Source organism: Nicotiana tomentosiformis, chromosome 7, assembly GCF_000390325.3.
Source record: "Nicotiana tomentosiformis chromosome 7, ASM39032v3, whole genome shotgun sequence".
NCBI classification, from domain to species: domain Eukaryota; kingdom Viridiplantae; phylum Streptophyta; class Magnoliopsida; order Solanales; family Solanaceae; genus Nicotiana; species Nicotiana tomentosiformis.
The window spans coordinates 118,337,605-118,350,701 of NC_090818.1; the positions used below are offsets into that span (position 1 = coordinate 118,337,605).

At 36.8% G+C, this 13,097-nt stretch overlaps 1 protein-coding gene across 2 annotated transcripts; it reads left to right on the plus strand.

Annotated features, from left to right (window-relative positions):
• The first annotated feature begins 3,993 nt into the window (after positions 1-3,993).
• On the plus strand, positions 3,994-12,866 carry LOC104117425 (ethylene-insensitive protein 2.1). Of its 2 annotated transcripts, XM_009628479.4 has the most exons (9): positions 3,994-4,206; positions 4,942-5,029; positions 5,171-5,883; positions 7,194-7,280; positions 7,368-7,478; positions 7,604-7,816; positions 8,669-8,854; positions 8,953-11,679; positions 12,192-12,866. In XM_009628479.4, exons 3-9 carry the CDS (start codon positions 5,632-5,634, stop codon positions 12,582-12,584), a joined length of 3,969 nt encoding a protein of 1,322 aa, XP_009626774.1. In that variant the 5' UTR covers positions 3,994-4,206; positions 4,942-5,029; positions 5,171-5,631; the 3' UTR covers positions 12,585-12,866. The 2 variants fall into 2 exon arrangements, with proteins under 2 accessions (XP_009626774.1, XP_009626773.1); XM_009628478.4 differs by lacking the exon at positions 4,942-5,029.
• Positions 12,867-13,097: the final 231 nt, after the last annotated feature.

A 13,097-nucleotide genomic window follows, 5' to 3' on the forward strand; every position in this document is an offset into this window, starting at 1 on the left:
AGCGGGTTGCACGCCGCAACAGAAAATTAATTGAAAGTTTATGACTGTTGAATTAACTTCAATAATTGATATGATTTACCGGTTTTACTTATTTTCTTGTTATTATTATTATTATTATTATTATTATTATTATTATTATTATTATTATTATTATTATTATTATTATTATTATTATTATTATTATTGCGTACATGTTAATGTAAGCGACCTACCTTAGCCTCGTCACTACTTCGTCGAGGTTAGGCTCGACACTTACAAAGTGCATGTGGTAGGTTATACTCATAATACACTCTGCACTTCTTGTGTAGATACCAGAGCTGGTCCCAGCAGCGTACTGTAGATTTGCTCGGATTCAGCTATCAAAGGGGACTTGAGGTATAGCTGCACAACGTTCGTATCTCTAAAGTCCCCTTCTACCCTATCTTGGCTGTGTGTTTTCTTTCAGACATCTTTATTTTTGTTCAGACCCTTGTTTGTATTATTCTAGAAGCTCGTGTACTTGTGACTCCAGTTATGAGATGATATTTAGATATCGTATTTATTTTGGTTTGTTCACCTAAATTCAGATATTATTTTAGTTGTTGATTTCATTACTATTTAAGTAAGATTAATTGTTAAAAATGATCAAATAATTCTAACGCTGGCTTGCCTAGCAAGTGAAATGTTAGGCGTCATCACGGTCCCGAATGTGAGAATTTCGGGTCGTGACAATTTTAATGCCAACATTTAAAATTGAAGTTCTAGGAGATTGAGTACTTTTGTGTAAATGAAAAAGGAAAAGTAATAGTTTGGCTAAAAGAAATGTCAAAGGCATTTCATTTTTTCGTATTTATTTTTGATTTGATCTCTTTTTTGTTGTTGGGAACACGTGGATCAATTTCTACAAATATAGACTATAAATACCTAAGGCGCCAAAATTAAACCACTTTTGTCAAGATATACTGGTGTTTTTGTAATTGTTACTGTTGTCAATGTTTACCCGAAAAATTTGATAACATTAAGGATACATGATGCCCTTTGATATAAATCGTATAGAGAGATAGCAATACGATTATTCTTGACTATGACAATGGGAATAATGAATCAGAAAGAACGAATAATATGAAGTAAAACAAGCACAAGGAGGTATCTTTTGTTCAAGTGTATTCAGTGTGTCCATAGTTTACAAGGATCCCCTTTTATAGTATAGGGTCATTACTTTATTTATAACAAAAAATAATAAAATAAAGCATATAGTGGAGGACCCATGATGATTTGTCTCTTCCTCAATTCCCGCAAAGATTCTCTCTCTTAATGCGATTGCAACGACTATTGTTTGTGAGCTCGAACTCATTACTGGGTCGAGCCCTTCGGTCTTGGCTCGAGTTCGACCTTCGGGATGGGCGTCGCGTATTTCCGACCTCGAAGCAATGCCTTGCGGATCGATTTGGTCACAGGTTCGATAAGGTTATCGAGCCGACTCCTCGAGCAGCCTTCGGACTCGAGGCTCGTTAGTACTGTCTTCGGGGAGCTCACTCCCAAAATCCCACTCCGACTTCTTACCACTTGAACTCGATCGAACGTAGAAAGGCCGAAATCTATTTCGACTATATACAATCAAGTTACTAAATAAACTTATTATTAATTTTGTTAAACATCGATAAGCTAAGAAGAGAAACAAATAAAACATTCCCTTATTCGGTAGAAAGGAATAAAAACTAAACAACTTTTGTCAAGATATATTGATACACTTTTAGTTTTTACTAAATTGAAGTCTCACATATTAGCATAAATGACAAAAGAAAAAGAATCATCTTAAATCAATTACGTTTAAGTCATGTAAAATCACAGCGGATTTAGGTCCAAATTATGAGGCGCGTGAACTGAGCCAAAGTGGGAGATGCAAGTTGGACCAAACTCAATAGATTTTGTTCAAATTTTATATTTATCTTAAAAATTTATTGAATATATATAAATTATTAATTTTAAACCTAGTAATTTAAAAATATTATAATTTCGAACCCACAAGCTTTAAATCACGGCTCCTCATCTAGTGAACCCATGGTCTTTCTGCAAAATAAGGTATTTTATATACATATTTTCTGGAACTGATATAATATTATTTGATGAATGATGCACTTCGTTAAATGTTGAGTTATTTGTCAAAGGAAAAAAATGATCAATTTTCATTTAATATTTGCTTTTTTCTCCTTTTTTTTCTTTTTTTAGTGGTGCACCCATGTCCTAAAAATCTTAAATCTGACTTTATAAAATTTGAATTAGAGAAATACATAAGATTTTTGTTTTTTGTCGATGAATGAGTAGCCAAAAAGAAACTACTTTTGTTTGACCCTAGCAAATAGTTACTCCCTCCGGTCCATAATAAGTGACCATTTTACCTTTTTATATTGGTCCAAAATAAGTACCCATTTACATAATCAAGAAGGAATTAATTTTATTTTTCAAAATTTACCCTTATTTACATATTTCAATGTGTCAAGGTAACAATTAGTTAATGTTAATTTAGTAAATATATCTTTTTTTTACTAGGAGTTCATATTTCCTTAATGGGTGTGCCAAAGGTGAAATAATCAGTTATTGTGGACCGAAGGGAGCATCGTACTTCATAGCTATAGGTTTACTAGGTATTTAACTCTTCTTAAGTTTGCTGCAGTACATATTTCGACAAACTGATATTTGGAGAAAAATAAAATAGGATTTTCCACCAATTTCAGATATAAAAAGGTGATATTCAACGAGAAATAAATTTCGTGTTCCTTTAGTCGATTAAATTAATTTTGTTTATAAATGCACCAAAGCACTCGTCTTCATCTTTCACCGTCATTTATTTTGATGAGAATAAAAGTGATGGAACAACATTATATTATCCTCATTACATATGAACTTCTAAGTTAAAAGCATGCATTTTAAAACTAATTGACAAGATCATTATAAAATCACGGACTTTGCACGTGCAAAATATGTAACCATGATTAAAAGAAAACTGACTTGATTAAGATCTAACTGCGAGACATAGTCATATACTTGATAACTACTAGCTATTTCAGTTTTCATACTTATTTATTTTGGTGAGATCACATTGTTATATATATATACAAATTGAAATATGGAGAAAAGTAAATAGAAATTTTCACCAGTTACAAATACAAACGAGTGATATCCAAAAAAAAATGAGCAAGTTTCGTTCGTTCTAAGCAAGTCAACAAAATAAAATTACTTTTGTTTGATATACTTATTCCTTTAGCTTTGATTGAACTAAGTTTTTCATCTCATCACACAATCAACTAAATAAAAGAACAAATTCTCCTACTAATTCAATCAATATTTATGATCTCATGTACAAATATACTTTTTTGAATTTTTTTTCTGGACGTAAAACTTTTTGTAAAAGTTGGAGAAAATGAAAAATCCTTTTGCTCTACATGACAAAAAGTTTTTGCGTTCTATATATCACTAATACCTTTTACTTGTCATTACTATTATCATATTCTTAAAATCAAAACGAAGTAGTTTATGCTTACTTTTTTTTAATATAAAAGAAATGCAACGATCAAAAAATTTCTATTTAAGAGTCACAATAGTTTAATTAAAAATAAAGATAGAATGGATTAGTTCCTTTTAACTACACATTACTTCTTTGGCCTTCCAAGAACAAAAGTAATAATAAGGGTAAAGAGCTAACTTTGAAAAAAGCTTAACTACTACTAATATCTCCCAATTCATTGGCTAATGCTTTCCCAAAATTCAAAACAATTAGAATTAGAAAGTACATTAAAAGAAATTAAAAGATAAAGAAAAATGAAACTATCTTTTAGTTCACTCTTTTCTCTCTACATAGCTTTTGACTCATATTAGTGAAGTGAAACCCCCTCACCTTTTCTCTCTCCAAGATAGCTTTTACACCCCACCCACCCACGCACTCTACCCTACCCCTCCTCCCTTCAGCTTTTCCCCTAGTACATATAAATACAAGTATATATATACTTATATATTAGTTTCTCTTTCTATAGTCTCTCTCACAGCTCACACACCATAACTCCCCATCTCTCTAGGATATGTATTATGTACAGTGTTCCTCTTTATCTCAAAATAGGGGCTTCTTTTATTTTAGTATATAGATATTAGTGCTTCTTTTAAAAGCCTCTGATCTGAACTCTGAGCACTGAAATATAGAGAGAAAAGAAAGAAGACACCAGAAAAAGGAAGGTACTTAAAAAAAAATGGAAAACCCTAATGGTCTATAGCCACTTGTCTAAATTTTTGTGTGTCTTTTTACATGTATATATTACTATTATTTCTTTATTTTTTCAGTTATGGGTACTTGTAGTTATACCTATAGGGATTATCTGTTTTGAAATCTTGAAAAAAAAATGGTCTTTATTGGTCAAGTTCATTTCAGATCCGATGAAGAAGTAAATATTGAGTTTTTCAGCTGATTGTTTTGATTTCTTGTATTAGTTTCTCATTAAAAGGTTTGAAAAATCTTGTATTTTGGGTTCTTTTTTTTTTTTTTGTGGGGGAGGAGATTTTTTTTTTTTTTTTTTTGTATTAGATAAATTTGATTGTTTTTTGTTTCTGTAATGAAGATCTGAATGGTTGAAGTCAAGGTGTTTCTTTGCATTTTTCTTCTTTTCTTGAAAAAAAAAATAAGTAATAGTGTTTCTGAAGTCAAATTGAATCTTTTTTTATTTTTTTGGCTGCTCTCTTTTTATTTTAAAGCTTGTAATATCAAAATGCAGGAGAAACAATTAGCTTTAGATGCCAGGCTGTAACTGTATTGTACGTTTGCTTCCCTTCATTTTTTGGCAAGTTGACTTTTGTATACTTGTTATTAAGTTCTTTTTTTATCAATTTGAACTAAATTAATGCTGCTGGTTGGTTTGAGATCTCGGTGAAGGTCCTTTAGTCATATTTGTGTGATTCATGTTTCTTTCACTACAGGACACTGTGATGATGTATGAAGTTGTGAAAGATCCAATTTTGTTCTGTTGGGTAGTTAATTCACTTCAGCATTTTTGTCTTCTAACTGGTATTAAGCTTTGTACAGTTTTAATTCTGATAATAGTGCTTTCACCAGCTGTTTTTATGTTTGATTGTTGTGGTTGCCTTGTTTTGTTATATCTACAAATGTTGAACATTTGATTGAAGTTTTAATATTCCACTCATTCAGAAATCAGAATCAGCAATTGTGTTGTTGGTGAATGAGAAGGTGTTACTGCCGTGTACTTGTTTGGAGTTGGGTTATTTATTTAGTAGCTCGAAAAGACTATCATCGTAATAAGGCGGACTTGTCTAATTTATTGTTTGGAGTTGGTTGATTTAGCAACTCGAGAAGACTGTCATTGTAATAAGGCGCACTTGTCAAGTTCTTTGTGTCTATTGGTTTTGGGCGCGGATCTGCTCATAACTCTCTAGAGATTACGAGGGGTTTGGTATCCAGTTTTATCCATGCTACATTGAGCTACGGTCAACAGTTGCAGCTGCAATTGGTACATAGAAAAGCTGTGAAGGTGGAGCTTCACTGGTTGGCATTGTAATTATTTAGCTTGTTCATGTCAAACTGGTTGCTTTGTAATGTGGTAATGCTAGTTGACTGTGATCTCTGGGCTTGCTAACTCTTTAAAAAAAATTATGGAATCTGAAACTCTGATTATAGATAATAGGCAGCCCAGCATGCTTCAACGGATACTTTCTGCTTCTGCGCCAATGCTGCTGATTGCAATTGGCTATGTTGATCCCGGGAAATGGGCTGCAATGGTTGATGGAGGAGCCCGATTTGGGTTTGATTTAATCATGCTAGTACTCATGTTCAATTTTGCTGCAATTCTGTGCCAGTATCTGTCAGCTTGTATAGCCTTGGTTACAGACCGAAATCTTGCCCAGGTAGCGTTTTTTCCATTGGAATTTTACTATTGATTGCAGTGTCTACCTAGTGATGGATCTTAGTGACGTTAGACATGAATGCTTGTTGATTTTTCTGCTCTTTTATGCTTATCTGGAACACCCGTAGATGCGATCAAGAATTGCGTCTTGTTTCTGTGTATGGACATCTAGATCTAGTGTTGTTTTGACATTTTTGGAGCCCCGTCAGAGGTCCTTAACCCCCGGGAGAATATATTTACAGCTGATATCAGAAGCAGTGTTATTAAAGCCATCGCTTTGTCCCTTAAAGCATCATGGAAAGATAACTTTTAACAGTAAATAAAGGGTTAATCGCTTTATGGGTGAAGCCATGCGCTCCACAAAAGTGTTCGCTTGAGATAATGACGCACAAAGTGGCTAACCAGAAGCAGATGGTTCTTTGAATCTCAACTTCGGAGAGTCGGATTAATGTCAACATTATTGTATATTGGATACCGAATTTAGTTATTTTTGTTACTATTTGATTAAAGTACTAAATTCATATATAGTTTGTCCCACATTTGTTGTGAGATATGGAATTGGTCTCCTTATATGGTCTTGGACAATCATCACTCCATGAGCTAGCTTTAGGGATTGAGTTAGGCCCAATGTCTATTTTCTTACAGGGTATGAGTGCCAGACCCATCACAATTCTTAGTTTAGGGCCTCCATATTGACAAACTTAGGCTTTTTTATTTTGGGGTGGGTGGGTGGTGGTGGTGGTGTTAAGCTGTTCCACATAAGTTGTGAATTTGGAATTGGTCTCCTTATTTGGTCTTGGACAATTCTCTTCTCATGAGTTAGATTTTGGGGTTGAGTTAGGCGCCCAAGGTCTATTTCTTCACATATTGTGCAATTCACTTCGCATTTTTCGCTTTAAGCTCCGTTGACCTTGTCTTTTTTTTTTTTGTTTGTTTTGTGTTGTTGCGCTTTTCGCATTTAAGAACACTGATCACCTGCGTGCAAAAGATAATGCCACGATAACAAGCTCCATTCTGTGGTAGAGTCTTAGAAGTTGGCAAACACTATTGAGCGGACAATACTGGAATGATCATGTGACTTGACCAGTTTTAAGCCATTCCTTTGGCAACTCTAGCTATTCAGTTTGTCTCTCTTCCATCATTCAATATACTGGTTAAGAATGCTTATAACAAAACTTGCATTGTTGTACACCTTTTATTTTAAGTTTCTTGTGACAGAGCTGAAGTTTCATCTCCTACTTAAATTGTTAGCTTGTAATTCACATTACCAATGTTGTGTAATAACTTTGTTGTCCTTGATGGTGTCAAAAGATTTGCAGTGAAGAATATGACAAAGTTACGTGCATATTCCTAGGAATTCAAGCTGAGGTTTCGATGATTGCTTTGGACCTCACAATGGTAGTTTCACTATTTCATTTTTTGTATACTCTAGGTTTCTTCTGAGATTATGACTTTTCAAGCGCATTAAAATACTTGATTCGATAGGTTTTGGGCACTGCACATGGGCTTAATGTTGTCTTTGGAGTTGACCTGTTTAGCTGTGTTTTTCTAACGGCAACTGGTGCCATTTTGTTTCCACTGCTTGCTTCTCTCTTGGTAAGTCTTTCTAGTTACCATTCTTGTGGACTTTCTGTTATTTGGCATCTATGAATTATCTCAAATTCTTGTCTTTTCATTCCAGCATCCATGAATAATAATGATGTCAAAAAAACTTTTTATAGGACAATGGCAGTGCAAAATTCTTATGTATTGGCTGGGGAAGCTCTATACTACTCTCTTATGTTTTTGGAGTGGTTATAAGTCAACCTGAAAGTCCGTTCTCCATTGGTGGGATGCTGAAGAAGTTCAGTGGAGAGAGTGCATTTGCATTGATGAGTCTACTTGGAGCAAGTATTATGCCTCACAATTTTTACCTTCATTCTTCTATTGTACAGGTACCCTTCTCTCTCTCCCTCTCCCTCTCTCTCTCTCTATGCTAGCAGGGTAGGTGGCTCATTGTTGTGTGCTAGTGCATGCTCACACGTCTGTAACTTGGATTTCAAATAGTTAAGCTAACTATTTCCATTCGAGATTGGGCCTTGATAAATCTTTTACTCAACAAACGAGAACGCTAGCCCCAGATGGAAGAATTTGGCATGCATCTGACGATTTGTTTACTGTTCTTTAACATGCAAATTCTATATTTGCTTCAATCTTGTGGTTGTCGTTTATGAATCCTAAACTTATACTGCTCATCCTTGGGATTTAAGATGGCATGAATGTTCAGTTCAGTTGCTTAGATTGATTCCTTTAAGAGATAAATCTGTTGAAGCTTTGAAGTAATCCGTGTTTCTGAAGCCTCTGTTGTTGTTGAGCTTTTTGTGCTAGGGATCAAATAAATTTTGGCTGGATGAGTTTATTTCTTTATGATAAAGCAAACTGGACTATCACAAAATGAGAGTTTTTTTTGTCCTTTTTTCCGTTATGGTTGGGGTGGGGGAAGTGAGAAGGATATAAAACAGGCTCAAATGCTCAATGATGTGTCTTCGACGGCCGTGCATGTGGTTTTTTGGTGCAGCCAAAATAATTTCCATGTTTCTAGCACATTTAATTTTGGATATTGTGATATGACAAATTTTTAGAACTTTCTGTGTTTTTATGTTATTAGATGGTTACATTTAGTCTCAGTAATTGTCAGTCTAGAAATGATCCTTAACTCTACATCATATTGATCTTAGCTACTTGTGTTGGTGAGGTCAATACTAGACTATCTTGTGTTTACCTCTATATATAAATTCTTTTTGCAGCAAGGTAAGGAATCAACAGAACTTTCCAGGGGAGCTCTGTGTCAGGACCATTTTTTTGCTATTGTTTTCATATTCAGTGGCGTTTTCCTGGTCAACTATGCCGTGATGAATTCAGCAGCCAACGTGTCTTATAGTACTGGCCTTTTATTGCTGACATTTCAGGACGCATTATCATTGCTCGATCAGGTTGGATTGAATCAGCGAAAGATGGTTATGAGCTAGCTATGTATATTGTATAAAGTGGGGGCTTTTTAAATGTAACAAGTTTTTGAATATTGACACAGGTGTTCAGAAGTTCAGTAGCACCATTCACCATAATGCTGGTTACGTTTATTTCCAATCAGATTACAGCACTAAATTGGGATCTTGGTAGACAACCAGTTGTGCATGACTTATTTGGAATGGATATCCCAGGCTGGCTACACCATGTGACAATTAGAGTAATTTCTATTGTTCCGGCCCTTTATTGTGTATGGAATTCAGGAGCGGAAGGCCTATATCAGCTACTAATATTCACGCAGGTTGTGGTTGCTCTTGTTCTTCCGTCTTCTGTCATACCCCTGTTCAGAGTTGCTTCTTCCAGATCAATAATGGGTATCCACAAAATTTCTCAGTTAATGGAGTTTTTATCTCTTGGCACATTTATCGGCTTACTTGGCCTAAAGCTTATATTTGTCATAGAGATGATATTTGGAAATAGTGATTGGGTTAATAATTTGAAGTGGAATATTGGGAGTAGTGTGTCTATACCATATGTTTTTCTCCTCATTGCGGCCTCTTTATCTCTTTGTCTGATGCTGTGGTTAGCAGTTACTCCACTGAAATCTGCAAGTTCCAGGTTTGATGCTCAGGCATTTCTGCATTCACCTATGCCCGAGTCATATCTGGAGCGTAATCAACTTGATACGAGTGATTCTACCTTTGGTCTAGAAAGGTCTGCTCAAAAGCAAGAAGCTGTATTTCATGCGGAAAAATCCTTGGTTGGCCATCCAGATCTATCAACTCCAATTCCTGATCAAATCTTGCCGGAGTCACTCTTGGATTATGAGAAGGACCCTCACTTGGCTACTATTGATGAGAGCAAAACTGAAACAACATTTTCAGCTCCTCTCAGTCATCCTGAAGTATCTGCACCAGCAGGAGAAACTGCCGCAGCAAAAAGTGTTTGTAATGAGGTGTCTGGTGTTGAATCTGTGGATACCAGCGTCTTCAGTACCACCGATGAATCTGTGGATGTCGTAGAGAAGACACTCAGAATTGAAGGGGACATGGCCAATGACAAGGATGATGAAGGAGATTCGTGGGAGCCCGATAAAGGAGTATCTGAGAACAACACCCAATCTTTTATTTCTGATGGTCCGGGATCATTCAAGAGTCTTAGTGGCAAAGAGGACACAGGGAGTGGTACCGGAAGTCTATCAAGATTAGCAGGTCTTGGTCGTGCAGCTAGGAGGCAGTTAACAATAGTTCTAGATGAGTTTTGGGGGCAGCTCTTTGATTACCATGGGGTGGCCACACCACAAGCAAAGTCCAAGAAACTGGATATAATACTTGGTCTGGATTCAAAGGTGGACCCAAAACCTGCCCCTGCGTCATTAAAAATGGAGAGCAGCAGGAGTGATTTTAATAATGTGTATATTCCATCTGGGAGTGCAAGGGTACCTGAGTCTTTGATCAACTCGAATATATACTCTTCGAAGCAGCAATTTGCATCGGGCAATGTGGACTCTGCTTATAGAATCCCCAAGGAGCCATCTTCATGGTCTAGCCATATGAAATTATTAGATGCGTATGTGCAAAGTTCCAACAGCAACATACTTGACTCAGGTGAGAGGCGCTATTCCAGTATGCGGATTCCGGCATCTTCTGCTGGCTATGATCAGCAGCCTGCTACTGTGCATGGATATCAGATTACTGCTTACCTTAATCAAATTGCTAAAGAAAGAGGATCTGACTACTTAAATGGGCAACTGGAGTCACCATCTCCTCGTTCTGTGTCATCATCAATGTCGTCAAACTATGCTGAACCATTTGCTCGTGCTTTGGGACAAAAACCTCAGAGTGGAGTGAGTAGTCGAGCGCCACCTGGTTTTGGAAATGTCCCTGTAGCCCGGAATAATTCCATGCAGCCTGTTAACACTCTCACTGACCTTAGCTCTACTGAAAATGCCGAGACCGTTGCTGGCACAGCCAACTCGAAGAAGTATTACAGCTTGCCTGATATATCAGGACGCTATGTTCCTCGCCAAGATTCTTCACTCTCGGATGGGAGAGCTCAATGGTACAATTCCATGGTATATGGACCATCTGTTGGTCGATCGACGTACGAACAAGCCTATATGACTGGTTCACTTAGGGCAGGTGGTCCTCAGAGATTTGAACATTCGCCATCTAAAGTCTGTAGAGATGCTTTCTCGTTGCAGTATAGCTCCTCCAATTCAGGGACTGGATCTGGATCTGGATCGCTGTGGTCTAGACAGCCTTTTGAGCAATTTGGTGTAGCTGGTAAGACGGATGTTGCTGCTAGCAGTGATCATGGAACTGTGCAGAGTTCATCTACTCAAGAGAGCACATCTACGGTCGACTTGGAAGCTAAGCTGCTTCAATCTTTCAGAAGTTGTATCGTCAAACTTTTGAAACTCGAAGGATCTGAGTGGTTATTTAGGCAAGATGATGGGGCTGACGAGGATCTTATTGATCGGATTGCTGCAAGAGAGAAATTTCTCTATGAGGCTGAAACTAGGGAGATAAGTAGATTGACCAACATTGGCGAATCACACTTCTCTTCCAACAGGAAACCTGGTTCTGGTTCTGCCCCAAAACCTGAAGAGATGGATTACACCAAGTTCTTGGTGATGTCAGTTCCTCACTGTGGGGAAGGTTGTGTTTGGAAAGTAGATCTCATTGTTAGCTTCGGTGTATGGTGCATTCACAGAATTCTCGAGCTTTCACTTATGGAAAGTAGGCCAGAGCTGTGGGGCAAATATACCTACGTTCTCAACCGTCTTCAGGTAAACCCTCATATTTCATGCTTTTTCATTTCTCATTTTATTGACACTTTGGCTGTGTTAAGTAACTTTTATCCAGTCAAGTGGGTAAGTTTTCTATTTTTTTGATTCTTTTTCCAATTATTTTATATTGAAAAGGAAACTTTAAGCATCTGGAAATGAAACATGCTCTTTGGTGTAATTTAAGGTTAACTTCTTGTTTCTTGAAAGAAACAAGCGGTAAAAGAATTTGAAAGACACCGTTGAAAACCGACCTCCCATTTCTCCATAGAACGAAATATTTAGATGTATTTAGTCAATAACTTTGTGATTGCTTTACGCTCATACTGAAAAAACTGCTTTACTCTTGGGGTATCTTGTTTGATTGACATATCATTTCTCGTAACTATATGAGGTGCTCTAATTAAGTTGGTCTTGGGAAATGTGTTACATTAATAAATGTCTTATTTGTGCCATTGGTCTTCGGGGATTTCTTGATCTTGTTATGCATCTAATGAAACATTTACCTACTCCAGGGCATAATAGATCTGGCATTTTCCAAGCCCCGTTCTCCGACTAGTCATTGTTTTTGTCTTCAAATTCCAATTGGTCGGCAGCAAAAATCAAGCCCCCCTCCAATTTCAAATGGAAGTCTGCCACCACAAGCAAAACAGGGGCGAGGAAAATGCACAACTGCACCGATGCTCTTAGATATGATCAAAGACGTGGAGATGGCAATCTCTTGTCGAAAGGGACGAACAGGCACTGCTGCAGGGGATGTTGCTTTTCCTAAAGGGAAAGAAAACTTGGCATCTGTCCTCAAACGCTATAAACGTCGACTATCTAATAAGCCAGTAGGAAACCAGGAGGCCGGTGGAGCTGGACCGCGCAAAGTAATGTCACCTTCAGCAGCCCCTTTCAGCTTGTAACACTTGTTTCTTGGTTCATAGCAGCTGACCGGTGATTACCACTTTTAGACTTGTGCTTAGTTGCTATGAATTTGCTCCTCTCTCTCTCTCTCTCTGTACTGTTCTTTCCCTCTCCCTCCCTTGTATTTCTCATGTGTATTTGAATCTTGCAGCTTATATTCACCAACCCCCTTGTACCTCAAATCTTGTATACAAATAGGATAAGTTGTAACGAGGTTATGTAAAACTGCAGCGATAAAATGAAACGGGGATAAAAAGGCGGGAAAAGATGTTATTGCAAAATTGCAGTTTTCTCCCTTTTTACATAGTTGAAACTTAAGACTTGACTGAGTTACTTTTAGTTCAAAAGCTTATTATATTAGGAGTACTTGGTATTTATGTGGTTGGAAAAATATTAGTTGCTGCAGATGGAATTTGCTGCCATGTTTAAGTACGTCAATTTGATGCTCCCAGTTACAGTTAGTCAAAATCTTACTAGTATTAGTTAAATTGCAGAGCCAGAGCAGAATTCAG

Bases quoted from the DNA above. Each gene is read 5' to 3' on its own strand.
- LOC104117425 (XM_009628479.4), top strand. From the start codon at position 5,632: ATGGAATCTGAAACTCTGATTATAGATAATAGGCAGCCCAGCATGCTT. The intron at 7,281-7,367 runs GTAGTTTCACTA...TTGATTCGATAG, and splicing joins TTGCTTTGGACCTCACAATG to GTTTTGGGCACTGCACATGG. The intron at 11,680-12,191 runs GTAAACCCTCAT...TACCTACTCCAG, and splicing joins ACGTTCTCAACCGTCTTCAG to GGCATAATAGATCTGGCATT.